Source organism: Nematolebias whitei, chromosome 9 (assembly GCF_014905685.2).
Source record: "Nematolebias whitei isolate Nwh7 chromosome 9, NemWhi1, whole genome shotgun sequence".
Classification (NCBI taxonomy): domain Eukaryota; kingdom Metazoa; phylum Chordata; class Actinopteri; order Cyprinodontiformes; family Rivulidae; genus Nematolebias; species Nematolebias whitei.
The window spans coordinates 23,081,062-23,095,011 of NC_056506.1; the positions used below are offsets into that span (position 1 = coordinate 23,081,062).

A 13,950-nucleotide genomic window follows, 5' to 3' on the forward strand; every position below is an offset into this window, starting at 1 on the left:
AATACAATATTTTTGACTGAGTATGGATAATTTTAATATTATATATCTACCTTGCGGGTCTATAACTGTGTCTAATATTGTGAAGTTCACATTTTTATGTATTAATATTGCTACTCCTCTCTGTCTTGAGTTATAGCAGGCTGAGAATACATGAGGAAACTCAGGAGATTTTAGCTCATCCACAGTTGACAGTAATTTATGAATCTCTTGGAGTAATACAACATCTGCCTTTAATCTTTTAATCTGGCTAAAGATTCTATTTTTTTTATGTTGGCTACCGGCTCCATTAATATTCCATGTGACAAACCTTAAGATGCCCATATTTGTGCTTGTGAAAATATAATGAATACACAATTTCGTTCCACCTCCTGTACCACATGTGATGTGAATGACAATAAAGAACTTTGAACGTTATTCACTTCTGTATGTGTTCTTCCTGTATAATGGTCAAATTGATCGTCCCCCACTGATGAGCAGCAACAGTGGTTTTTCTAGGATCACTGCTGATGTTTGTTCTCCTTTCAGAGCAACAAGCAGGACATCTTTCTCTTTTTGCACATGTGTGCCCACCTGCTGAACATCAAGTCATTAACTGCATTTGATTAGCCGCATTGACCTGCTATAAACCAGTAAGCATACTCTTGAAATCAACATACGTCATATCTTGTAATATTTACTGTATTCAGGTTTTTGTCAGCAAATTGGAAATTTATCTAAATTACTATGTAGGGAGAAGATCGCCTGAAGATGAAAGTTGGTACGGTCACTCACGTAGAGTTTTAATCCATGATTTGGGATTAAAAGCAGTTATTGTACCTGGTTATATTTGAGATCTTCGGTGGGAGACACGTACGCTCCTCGGTGCAGCGTTGAAGACCCACCAGTGATCTGACCTGCAGAGACAGGAAGGATGAATCTGTGAACTGGAGCTTCAGTCTGAACACAGTCGCCTCTGTGACAGACACCCAGGATGGAAAACTTACCCGCCATGGCGTCCTTCCGGGATGTGTGCTCGCCCTTGTTGCCATGGAAACTGGCATTGGCAGTTGATTCATAGTCTGCCTTTCTCTCCTTCAATGCCATCATCTCTCTGGGGGAGGCAGGAGCACTTGCTACACATGCACACATGCACGCACATGCACAGAGAGAGAGAGAGGGAGGGAGAGAGGCAGAAAGTGAAAGACAGAAAGAATGAGAGAGAGAAAGAGACAAAGACAAAAGAGAGAAAGTGAGAGAGAGAACGAAAGAAAGAAAGATAGAAAAAGAGAAAGAGAGGAGAAAAATAACAAAAGAGAAAGAGAGAGAGATCGAAAGAGGGAAAGAGAAAGAGAGAGACAGAAAGAATGAAAGAGAAAGAAAGAGAAGGGGAGAGAGAGAGAACAAAAGAAAGAAAAAGAAATATATAGAGAAAGAAAGAGGGAGAAAGAAAATGAAAGAGAACAAAAGACAAAGACAAAGAGAAAGAGAGAGAAAGAGAAATATAGATAGATAGATAAAGAGAGAGAGAGGGGGGGAGAGAGATATCTCTTTACCTCTATTTATCAGACATAAAGAGCAACCAGTCTTCACGTCATTCTGAACTCTTGTAACAAACGTGTTCAGAGGAAGTTGTATCTGTTAGAAGAGTGAGGTCTGGCAGCGAGGAAATCTGCCTCGAACACGTTCCTCAACAGGTTTCATATAAAGCAGCATGTCGGTGTGGATACGTCTGTCTCTTTGTGGCTCTTCTGTGTGTTATTACACAGTGAACATGGATCCATATGCTCAGTAACGTCCTGCAGTAATTCCACCAGTCTACGGTCGTATCAGCTAATTGTTGTCTGCTAGAAGCTGCTGTTAAATGCACTCATTTCAGAGGCTGCATCACACAACACAACGCTCATCTAGATGAGTTTGATGCACCATCTGTGCCAGCTTGTAAACGCAGAACCAAAGTAAATAAAAAAAAGAATTAAAATTAGATTGTACATCACTGCATGTTTCATCTTGCTGCTTTGTTAGCAGACAGGCTCAGGAATGAAGGCATAACTATTGATCTTAAATGTCGGGGTGACAATAAAAGCTCGTCTGAAATCACTTCAAATTGATTTGAATTGGTTATTAGCTCAGACGCATTAAGTCATTTAAAACTCGTACTATTCAAAGCCTAACTTTGAACTTTATTTCATGAGTACGGAGCAAGGATTTCACCTGACAGAGGAGCAATACGTCAGCCGTCGCTGTACTGTGAAGGTTAAAGCAGCCTCGAGCTCTAAAGGAGTGGCGCTCGTTCGACTGGACTCTACAGTGAAAAGAAGGATGGGGGGGTTGATGGGATGACAGGAGGGCGGACTCACCTGATCGATTGTTGGGGGAGGTCCGTACCGGAGAAATGGAGGGAGTGCGAGAGGAAGAATAAGGTCGCTGCCTGTCTCGCTCTATCGTGGAGGAGGAGCCAACGAAATGGTACTGAGAGTAACCGTCCTGAGAGAAGATGAGGAGACGACGCTCGAGTTACACCCTCATGTTGGAACTCTTATCATCGTGGACATGACCAAACTGTCTGATGACAGATTTGTTCAGTGTTGTGCTCCCGGTGGTGGAGCTGTACCTTTTTGTAAAGGCTGCGCAGGTCCCTGTACTGCCACATGCTGTTCAGGACTTGAGATGCTGCTTTCACCACTTTAGGACTATGTCTGGGAATTCAGCAGAAGACAAAGACAGGAAGTAAAGCTTTACTGACCGTTTTATTGGTTTGCTTGTTTGTTTGTGTTTTGCAGGGTGTTGCCACAAAACGATCAAAATACAAAACCACTCCATCAGCTTGTGGCACCTTCAAACGAAAGCAGCAGCACTCAAAAACAATAATCGTCTCCGTAGAGGGACGCAAATTGAACTGAGGCCAAAATGCTAAATTGTTTCCCTGATTGATTAATTGGCCAATATTTGACTCTGCTTCTTCCAGGTTTTGATCTGACTGACTAATGGATGTGAGTTTAATTGGCTCATGTGGCCTTATCACCATCTGGGAAATTAAACATTATTTCTCCAAGACATTTCAGTAAATGTTAATCTTTGGGATTCTGGGATGGCGTATTAAGCCAGAGGTACCAAACAGGCAGAATGCTTTTGTTGTTGCCATTGTGAGTCTCTGTGAAATAACTTGAAATCTTTGAGCACATCTTTCATGAAATGTTCACACCATTGAACTATTTTATCAAGTTCTCTGTCACTGTTTTTTTTTTGTTCAAATAAACATTTTTGAATGTGAATGAAACTCCTTCAAAACAATCCATGACAAAACCCAAACACACTGTGGTAAAACACTCGTATTTCTATCAAGCTTGATACAAAAAGGATTTGAGTCTGACGTGGCTCTGTCTATATACTATATACTATGTATATATATATATATATATATATATATATATATATATACCTGTATAAATAAAGGTTGATTGATATATATATATGTGTATGTATACAATCCTCATATTGTGTGTGGTTTTGTATATTTGTGTGAGTAAAGTGTGAAAGAGCAGCAGGGGTGCTCCTTCACATTCTCAAACATTATTTTGTGTCAAATTTGAAACTTTGTCTCATTTTGGTCGTTTAACATTTCTCAAATGACATTTGTCTTTTATTTAAATCTTTTTAGCTGTTTAGTGTCTCCTTTTCGACTTTTAGATTTGGAGTAAAACGAGACTCGTTGCATCACTGTGCACTAGATCTGGCTGTTCAGTAATGGATCAAAATGTGACAATCACTATGATACTGATATATATTCAGGTTGGCAGGCTGTAGACTGAGGAAGTCCTCTGGATGGGGGATAAAACATTTCTCACTTAAATAAACTGGTGCAGATGACATATTTTTTGTTATCTACCTGGATGATTGAGCGTACAACCTAATCAGAAGTATGTCTCCATTCAACCAACATTCAAGCTTGCATTTTTGTGGATCCATTAATTAAACATTCAGTGGATCAGTTCTGATCATATTTGCCAAACCATGAAACATCAGTGTTGATGCTTGTTTAGAAAACTGCCTGTGACTTTATTCCAAGGTGTATCTGACTCAACAGTAACACCTGATTTTTATTGTTTACTCCGAGTACACCTTCACATTCTGCTTACTTGTCTCCCTTGCTGCGGGCAACGCCGATGAGCTTCTCGATGCCACCGGCGTCCCTCAGGGCCTTGGTGTTCTCCATGTTCTTTGTGATGACCTCATGTAATGCGCAGCAGATCGCCGTGATGGTGTCATCCGACATGGTCTTCCCCACCAGGCTGTTGCTGTTGGTGCCCCCTCCACTGCTGCTGGTGTTGTTGTTGTTGCTGCCTCCGGGTAAACGGTGCACCAGGTCCCTCATGGCGTATTTACCTGTCATGATGGAGGTAAGATGAGAAGGTGAGGCGAAGAAACGGAGGTTAAAATGGAAAAAGAAGGGGCGATGTGTGCTTGTCGCTAATTGGAAAAAAGTTTTGTAAGTAGAATATTCTCCTTTAAAGTCTTTGTTTCAAAAACTGAACTGCACATTGTGCTTGTGTGAAGGTGAACTTTGAAGTTTATCACAATTTATTATAAGCTGAGGCTAAAACCCTTAAATATGTGCACGCTATTTTTTAAAACTTGAAATTTGTTGAAATTAAAACTTGTTTCATTGTAATTTACTGACTTTGCCTTCAAATTTAGCTTAGAATTTTAAAAACTAACATTTGTGTAATTTTAAAATCAGAATGCAATGCTGTGTCATTTCCAACTCATTTAAAACACAAAAATATCATATTCACTGATAACAAGCCAACAGGTTCAAAGTTGTAAGTTTTGCCAGTGATTCACAGAGTTTGAATGTCTGCAGAGACAAGAAGTAGTTGCAATTTTAGGACTTTTATTCTGTTAAAAATGAGCACAGAAAAAAACAGCATAACAATTACAATTTACTTTTAAAGATGGATACATTTACAAAGATTTGAAAACATAACTGAACTGGATCTTTGGGCTTCTAGAGACATTGCAGAAAAGATTTACAAATAAAAGTTAAATTAGTTTTTTTTAAATGTATTTATTGTTATAGATTAGAAAAAAGTTGGCCTCATCTCAGCAGAGATCTACTGGGTACTTTATGTTACACCTCTGGGTAACATTTTAATATTTGTAATTTATTTTTCAACAGTGATACAGAGGCAGTAATAGCTTTAAGGGGTTTACAAAACAATAAGAGTAGATAAAATATAGCCACAAATGTGAACATTTTAGATAAGAGATTTAATACACATCAGTATTAAAAACACTGACTGATGTAACTGGCTGATGCTTGACACTTTTAAAATAACTGGCAATGGCTGCACATCCATACATTTACTCTTTTTAACCCATGTATGCTGTTCAGGGTTTAGGAGTATCTGGTGCTTATCTCAAGCAGTCATTGAATAAGAGGCAGGGTGCACCCTGAACAGACTGACAGTGATTCATGCTCCCACTCTCATCTAATGACAATTTAGAGTTTAGAGTTAACTCCAAGTTTATGTTTTTGGACTGTATACTAATGCCCGAGTACCCAGAGGAATCTACCTCCTGGCCTAGAGTCAAACTCAGACCTTTGTTGCTGCAAGGCAACCAGCTGTCACCATGAAGGCCTGGACTTGTGCATACTTTATTATTTTTTTGTACTTTATTTCCAAGTAGTAAAAAACAAAGCTGCAGCAGCTGCTACACCCAGCTCACTTTAGTCCACAATTTAATTTATTTTTAACCAAGAATGCGCTTATATGTATGCTTTGTACGCATCTAAGTTCTTTAAACTGTTGGTGAATGCACATAATTCAAATAAACGTTCACAATGTGCTTTTTTTTTTTTAGCAGTCCTAGATAGAATCTGTCATTGTGAGATGAATGTAATAAAAATCTTCATCTGTGAGATTGACTCGGTGGTTTTCAGTGTGACAGGCTCACCAACAGCTAATTCAGCTCTCTTGTGACCAAAGACAATGTTTAACAAACTTTAAGCAGTGTCAGAAATCGTCTGTCCAGTCTGAGTGTTGTGACCGATGTCTACATCGAGCCAGTAAGAATCAAGCCTTAAAGTGACAGAATAAATTCAGCAATAGCAAAAATGGAGGCTGCATAAAAGCACACCTGGACTAATAAAAATTCAGAATTCATTGAGGTTCAACAGGCTTCTCTTTTTTCCTCATTCAAATTATTCACGTCTACATTTGCAGAGTTCCAATGTTGCCACTGAAACTTAAAAAAATCTCTGCCACGGTCTCATTAAAGATTTTTTTATGTACTCACTTTGCAGGGTGAACAAACACCAAAGTTTATAAAATTAATGTAAGTTATGTACTCCTACACTGCTGTGGAGAAATTAAATGACATTTTGTTCATATATAAATGGCAATAAAGTTTTATATTATTATACAGTATATTATACCGATGAGAGATTTTCAATACAACTCAGTTATGGATGTAGTCCTCCTCAGTCCAAAGACTGTTTAGAACTATGTTGAAGACGGATTTAATATGACTCTAATACTTTCTTGTGGTCATTGAATAATTTTCACTGATCTAAAGCATCTTTACAAGAATTTAAGGCTCTAAATAAATGTTAAATAAATACAGGTTAACAAGCAGAAGACATTCGTCTAAAAAACAAATTTACTGAATCAATCGAAACTAGGGGCAGCATGGTGGTGCAACTGGTAGAGCTGCTGCCTCTCAGCGAGCAGGTCCCCGGTTCAAATCCTGGTCCATGGGCCTTTCTGGGTGGAGTTTGCATGTTCTCTCTGTGCATGCGTGGGTTTTCTCCGAGTACTCCGGTTTCCTCCCACAGACCAAAAACATGCATGTTAGGCTGACTGGTAACTCTAAATTGTTCCTAGGTGTGAGTGAGAGAGTGAATGGTTGTTTGTCTTGTTTGTCTCTATGTGTCTCTGTGATGGACTTGCGACCTGTCCAGGGTGAATCCCGCCCCTCGCCCAGTGATTGCTGGACATGGGCACCGGCGACCCCCATGATCCAAAATGGAAGAAGCGGGTAAAAGATAAAGGATGGATGGAATCGAAACTAGAACTGCGAGCAGTTATTACAGGGGTCCAAGCCACTTAATGCATGTGGACTTACAGCTAATCTCATCCCCAGCTTCCTGGCAAACTTTTGTACTAAAGACTTGTTGGGGAGGAAATATAAGGTCTAAACAACGAACTAGTATCTCAACAACTTATTCTACCAATACCTAAATATTCTTTCTACTTCTTTAAACTGTTACATTTTCAGGGACCACCACAGTGAGTCATCCTTCTCATCACAATTTGTCCTCTGTCCTCACTCCAACTAACTCCATGTCCTCTCTAACTGCATCCATATATCTCCTCTTTGTCTTTTTCCTGGCAGCTGCATTTCTAACATCCTTCTACCAATATAACCACTGTCCATCCTCTGGACATGTCCAAACCATCTCAGTCTGGTCTCTAACTTTATCTCCCAGTTGTTCAATCTGTGCTGTACCTCTGATGATCTCATTCCTAATCTTATCTATCCTTGTCACTTCCAAGGAGAACCTCAACATCTTCAGCTCTGCCACTTCAAGTTCTTTCTCTGGTTTTCTCCTGTTTTTTCTCGTCCACCTGTTCTCTGTACACACCACAGATCACATCATCTGCAAACATCACAGTCCTCAAGGATTTGTGCCAAATGCCTAGTCTATCCATCACCAGAGCAAACAAGAAAGGACTCGGAGCTGATCCTTGATGCACTCCCACCTCAACCTTGAAGCTATCTGTCACTCCTGCAGCACATCTCACCACTGTCCTGCTGTCATCATACATGTCCTGTACATATATGAGAACATATACCAATGCAATGAGGCCCCAATAAAACAAATATTTATGCAAGACCCCCCCTCCCCCCTCCAACTTCTGACTTGTCAAGGCTTAATGAACCAAGCCACTGTCAGGCTGATGAGGCCGGGACAATCTCTAAGAGGCATAATTGGATCATTTTGCCTACATAAATAGTAGATATGCTCCTTTCCTTTATATTGCTTTAAAGTATAGTTCCCTCAAATGATTTATTGTGGGGCCAATCTTCATTGTTCCAAAATTGAGGGCTCCTGACCATGAAACTCTGAGTGGTCACAGGTGTCATTTTGGTCTCTAGCGATCTCCTTGAGTTTTTGAAGACAGCCGACTCAGTAGCTTTCCACATGTCCCATATTCCTTTTCTGTATTGATTGTGAATTTACCAGAACTCCAGGAGATACGTATTTAGGGCCTTGCAAATCTTTTTGAATCCATCCCATGTTGTACTTTTCAATAACCTTTTATCTTGGTTAATTTAGAACAGTTACATTAAAGAGGGGGTGGACATTTATGCAATCACTTATTTTTGCATTGGATATTTAATAGGGATTACTTAGAAGTAATTAGACTTTCACTTTGCCATAAAAGCTTTTTATTATTATTTTTTTAAGAAGGTCAGTTTATACTGACCATGAATACTTAATGACAGCAAAAAAGCATAAAACATCCAAGGGGGAGAATACTTTTTATAGGCACTGATGCATCCGCCATAGTAAAACTGTCTCTGTCCATCTCTAATGAACAATTTAAAGTCTATCAAACACATTAAAACAAACACTTAAATTATCTTTTTTCTTAAATCTCACAAAGCAAAAAATGCAAACAAACCCAAATCCATCAAGGTAAAGGCAGTGCAAAATTACAGTATATTAATAAGGACACAATAAAAAAAGTTTATTTTGAAGAAGAAGGAAATCCATAGAGGCATAGCTGTCAGACGCAGATAGAGACGTGGCCTCATGATGATCTGAGACAGACTGACTACATTTCCCATGACACTTGTGTAATTCTGTCAGGAAATCTTGTCCTCTGTGCCCTTCGTTCTGACTGGGTCGTCACCCTGGGGTGGTGAACGGCAGTGGTTCCCATCATGACTCGCTGACAGCTTACTTCAACAGAACAAGTACTTCCTTGTTGAATAAACCTTACAGCTGCCTCTGTTTTCAATATCCATGTAATTACACCCAGTAAAAGTGAAGCTCTTAATCGTGTGTTACAGTGGAGCAGTAAAGCAACAGCTGGCTTACAGCAGACCTGCCGAGGACATCTGTATTAATATTTGCTGCTGAGAGCTCTGCGGACAATGTGCTGCTGTGCTGCTAAACCCATTTCATTTTGTGACCACCACAAAGCTAAGGGCAGGACATTATGTTCTCTCAAAACATACCTGCATGCGCTGAGCCAGAACAATAATAATAATAAAAAAAAACTTTGACATTACAGCCTCCTTTCACGAACGACACGGATTGCTGCTTCCACAAACTAAGACATCACACAGTTTAGCTCAAAGCCAAAAGCACCAAACAGTAAATAGAAGAGGCACGGTGCTGTTGCCATGGAGACCAGCAGAAAAGTGGAGTTTATTACAGACATCATTCAGTCTCCAAAGACCCCAAAAAAAATCTAGCATGAAGCGATCAGTCAGAGCCACACTACTGTCAGACTGAAACTATTTGCATAAATGCAAAGATAAATACTCCAAATACATTTCTTTTTGTCGTTTCAACTAAATTTGTGGAGTGATCGCAAACAAAGATCCTCGTCACAAATTCTATTTAAGCAGCTCTTCTAAAGTTTACAGCTGAGCATTCTCCTCATTGCAATGATTTTCAATTAGAGCAGGATTAAGCTAAATGTTCCACTTGAAAAACAAACAAAAAACTGTTGATGTAATGTGATTCAACCAAACTCTATTTTTCAAGCCTGCAAAAGCTAGAAATATTTTTCTCCGTCTCATATACAGAAACAATTTTTTTCCTGCTAGCAGGTATTTTATTCATTTTTTGCACAAATAAGTTTGTTAACTTTATTTTATGAACAATACAAGTGTTGAATTAGCAGTGACTGAACCGCTCACCAATGAGCTCCTTGTTTCTTATATCCAGCGCCATGTTCCTCAGGGCGGTGGCCACGGCACAGACGACCCGGTCGTTGTCTATCCTCAGTAACTCCACCAGGATGGGCAGACCTTTCTCTTTGCGCACTGCAGCTCGGATGTAGATGGACCACTGGACAGGACAGAGGAACACAAGCGGAGATGGGTAGAGACAACATCAGAGATTTTTAATGCCCGTTGCCAAAAGGTGAAAGTGGATCATAATGTTCTTGCCCGTGTCTGTGTTTGTCTGTTAGCAAATATCTCATGAACTACTGGACAAATGACAGAAACTTACAGGAAATAATTAGATGCATATCTACAAATGATTGACGATGGCCGCCACAATCAACGGACTGGAAGTGCTACTCATTGCACAAGATCTTCACAGAAAATGTTAGTACTAACTTGTAAAGCCAATCCTGTTTGTCTGTTAGCAAAATATCTCATGAACCACTGGATCGAAACTTGCAGAAAGTATTTATTGGATGTACATCTACTACGGATTACTTTCTGGACTCAATATTATTACCTGCAGTGTTCCCTCAGTGAGGACCGAACTAGGCAAAAGGGCTTTCTCCTACTCCGCTCCTGTTTCCTGGAATATCTTGCAAAAAGATTTGAAGCTCTCAACCTTGACCTCTCTAAGTGGCTTCAAACATCTGCTAAGTTCATGGCAAACACCAATGCAGACATGTTCCTGTTATTAGTATCCTTCATAGCCTTGCAACCCATCTTTTTTTTTTGTTTGTTTCATTTTTTAAATACCATTTCTTTCACTTGTTCTTTTCAATTTGTATGCTTCCTTTGATGATTGTCTACCGTTAGCATCGTTCTTTGTTAAAACCAGGTCTCTCTTGTAAATGAGTCCCCGTGGCTCAATGGGACTAACCCGTATAAATCAAGGTTGAATGAAAAAATACAGTTCAAGATGGCCTCCACAACTAATTGACATTAAGCAGCATATAATTAGTTATAACACGGGTAATTCAACAGATAATGAGCTAATATTTGATGTGGTAGTAGATGAGAGTCATGCACCCCACATGCTCTGAGCATGACATCTCACATTATTACATTTTCAAGGTTTGACCAAAACAACTATAAAGCCGTAATTTCTTGTTATAGGATGACCTCAGTCCAAAACTCATGTTAGTCAGTGGAAAATATGCATTTCTTCTTTTAGTTCAAATAGTTTATCTACTATTTTACATTTGATCTCCATTCATTTTGTAATTATTAGAGAAAGTGCTGAGCAAGACACACAGATTGAACGTCTCTATTATCTTTGAATTCTCCAATCCTCTACAATCATTATACTTAAACATTCCAGCTGCTGTAACAAAGAACTGAATTTACAGAAGTGCATACTAACCTTACAATCAAGATCTTTGGTATTGTTCCCCACAAAAAGTTAACTTCATAAGGCGATTTTGTTGTTGCCCCGACTCCATTTATTTCTCTGCAATCACTTTTTGGCAAATACTAGAACTTCAAGCTCCTGTTGCAGATGCTCTTGTAGCATAACAAAAACCCTTGTCAGTGTTGAGCTCTTACCTTCCAGCTGCCAGCAGCCAGGTTCTGCAGAGCCCCAGCTGCTCCCTCCAGGGTGTCTGGATTGGAGCACTCAGACAGCAGCGTGAGGTAGGGCTTGACAATGGTGGGGTGCCATAACATCTGGATACCTTTTGGGGGCTCGGCCAAGTCTGGAAATGGGCCGATGCCGTCCCACTGCAGAAGAGAAGACAGAATTCTGAATGGAGGAGTGTTCTGAATTGTGCATGAGGTGATGCTTGAGAGCCGGCGGGGACAAATGGAGACAGGAGACGAGGATAAGTTACTGCTTATGAGCATTCTGGAAATAAAGTAAAATTTTATCTCTCTGGAATGGACCTCTGACTTTTTTTTTCTCTATTGGCAAAGTATCCTTGGGTTAGCTGTGGCTGAGTGGTTAGAGCAGTTGTCCTCCAATGGGAGGGTTGGGGGTTTGATTCTACCATTTTGATTTTCATTTTGATGGGTCAAAGATAAATAACGTCTCACGTTACATTTCTGTTAAATTCAATGCACGTTTATATACAGTCCAGAAAAATGAAGAATCCGTTTTAATTGATGAATATATCTCAGCATCTGTTCTTCTATATATTGGAATATATTGAAATGTTCCTGGGCAAGACACTGAACCCCTTACTGTCTCTGATGTGTGTCCCATCGGTGTATGAATGTGATCTTAAAATCACTGATTAGAATCATAATCAACTTTATTGTCATTGCACAGTTAAGCACAGCGGAAATATATTTCAGTGCAGCCGTCTAACAAGGGTAGATGGAAGTGCACGGAGGCTGCAGCTTTGTTGTGAAGCGCTGCCCTTAATGCTTAGATAAGAAAAGCGAAGAAAAACACGAGGAAAGAAGGCATGAAAAAGATCTCTCACACTGTATCCTTGACACAGGGCACAGTGAACGGTAGCAAAAAAACTACCTCAGCACAAATCAACATAGATAGACATAAGACATTTTATTTTTTTGCAGGGAGGAGGCTGACAAAGGCGGTAAGATTGTCTGTGAACACTGTCAGAAGGTTCCATAGTCCCTATAAAGATGGAACAGTGTCTGTCAGCCGGCTCAACTCTGATAAGTCTGATTAGTCTCTTTAAAATGATTTGTCCAATTATCTTTGTAGAAATGTAGTAGAGTGTTGTATAAATGCATGTGTGGAGGTAAACGAGGGCACATATTGTGTTGTAACGAGCTTTGAGTATCTTGATTAGATAGAAAGGTGCTATATAAGTAAAGTCCGTTCACCATTTGTCTTGATGCACATACATGTTTACCCTCCTATGACCACAATAAACCAATGTGTGTGCTAACACACAGCCCAGGAGGATATGTAGTGTTGCAGAGGAGCTCCTGAATAAAATAAACTAAACTTGCTGCTGCTGAGGTAGTGCAGAGATCAGAGAAGGAAAGCCTGTGATTGAGAGGTCGCCGGTACAAATCCCCTGACTGTTACAACAAAATAATGGTGAAGCATCCACATCTGCCGCCACCCTCATTTACTCCACTCTGGGCCCTTGAGCAAGTATCTGTGGTTGTGTAAGGAAGGGCATCCAGTGTAAAACAATCGCCAAATCTCCTTGCAAGTTTGCTCCCTTTGGTGACCCATGAAAAAGGGAACAGTGAAAAGAAAAAATACAACTTGCTGCTGAGCTCCACCTTTTGATCTATGGCTGCGTTCACATTTGCTCATCATAAATTTACATGAAAAACATGTGTAAGTGCAATATCTCATGAACCACTGGATGGGTTTTACTGAAAATCATTGGATAAGATACTTTTAAAGTCAATCTGGATCTAAATGGCTCTAATAGCCATTCACCCAACAGCCATTTAGCAAACACAAAGATGGCTACAATACAGCTGTTTACAGACATCAAGCAAAACTTTTGTATGTTTTACATTTTGTATGAGTATGGCTAAAGAATGATTCCAATCACATATTCCAAGCACCAACTTATTGGACAAGAGCTTTCTTTGACATAAATAAGTCAACCTTGTATGCTGCTAGTAAATATCTCATGAAACAATGACCAGATTTTACTGAAACTGAAAAAAAAAAAAATAATAATTGAATGTACATGTACAGCTGATTAACTCTTGGAGTCAACATATAAATAGTTTTAACTCAGTCAATTTCACAGGTATTTAGCTAAAATTTGGTGTGGATGTAGCTGAGCATCATCCCCAGCTCATAATCTGAGTGCAAGCAGATTGTTCAGCGTCCTTACTTAAACCTCTGACATGCAAGGTGACTTGAAATAAGCTTTTCTGCAAGTAATGTTTAATATTTATATGGATATTTTAAGAAAAATGCTGCTGCTCCAACTTCTTGTCTATCCATGCCTGGTGTCATACTCGTTCATATTTTCCTATGTGTGTGTGTGTGAGTGCGCGTATATATAATAAATAATAATAATAATAATCATTATATATATATATATATATATATATATA

At 39.4% G+C, this 13,950-nt stretch overlaps 1 protein-coding gene across 1 annotated transcript in view; it reads right to left on the reverse strand.

The window, feature by feature from the left end:
• Nucleotides 1-13,950, reverse strand: part of ctnnd2b (catenin (cadherin-associated protein), delta 2b) — a 226,433-nt gene that overhangs the window by 6,874 nt on the left and 205,609 nt on the right. The window contains exons 18-24 of the mRNA XM_037682127.1: nt 11,494-11,667; nt 9,919-10,069; nt 4,116-4,362; nt 2,591-2,675; nt 2,337-2,463; nt 984-1,112; nt 817-893 (exon numbers count right to left, since the gene is read on the reverse strand). Coding sequence (XP_037538055.1) covers nt 817-893; nt 984-1,112; nt 2,337-2,463; nt 2,591-2,675; nt 4,116-4,362; nt 9,919-10,069; nt 11,494-11,667 — 990 coding nt within the window. The remainder of the gene's footprint in view (nt 1-816; nt 894-983; nt 1,113-2,336; nt 2,464-2,590; nt 2,676-4,115; nt 4,363-9,918; nt 10,070-11,493; nt 11,668-13,950) is intronic.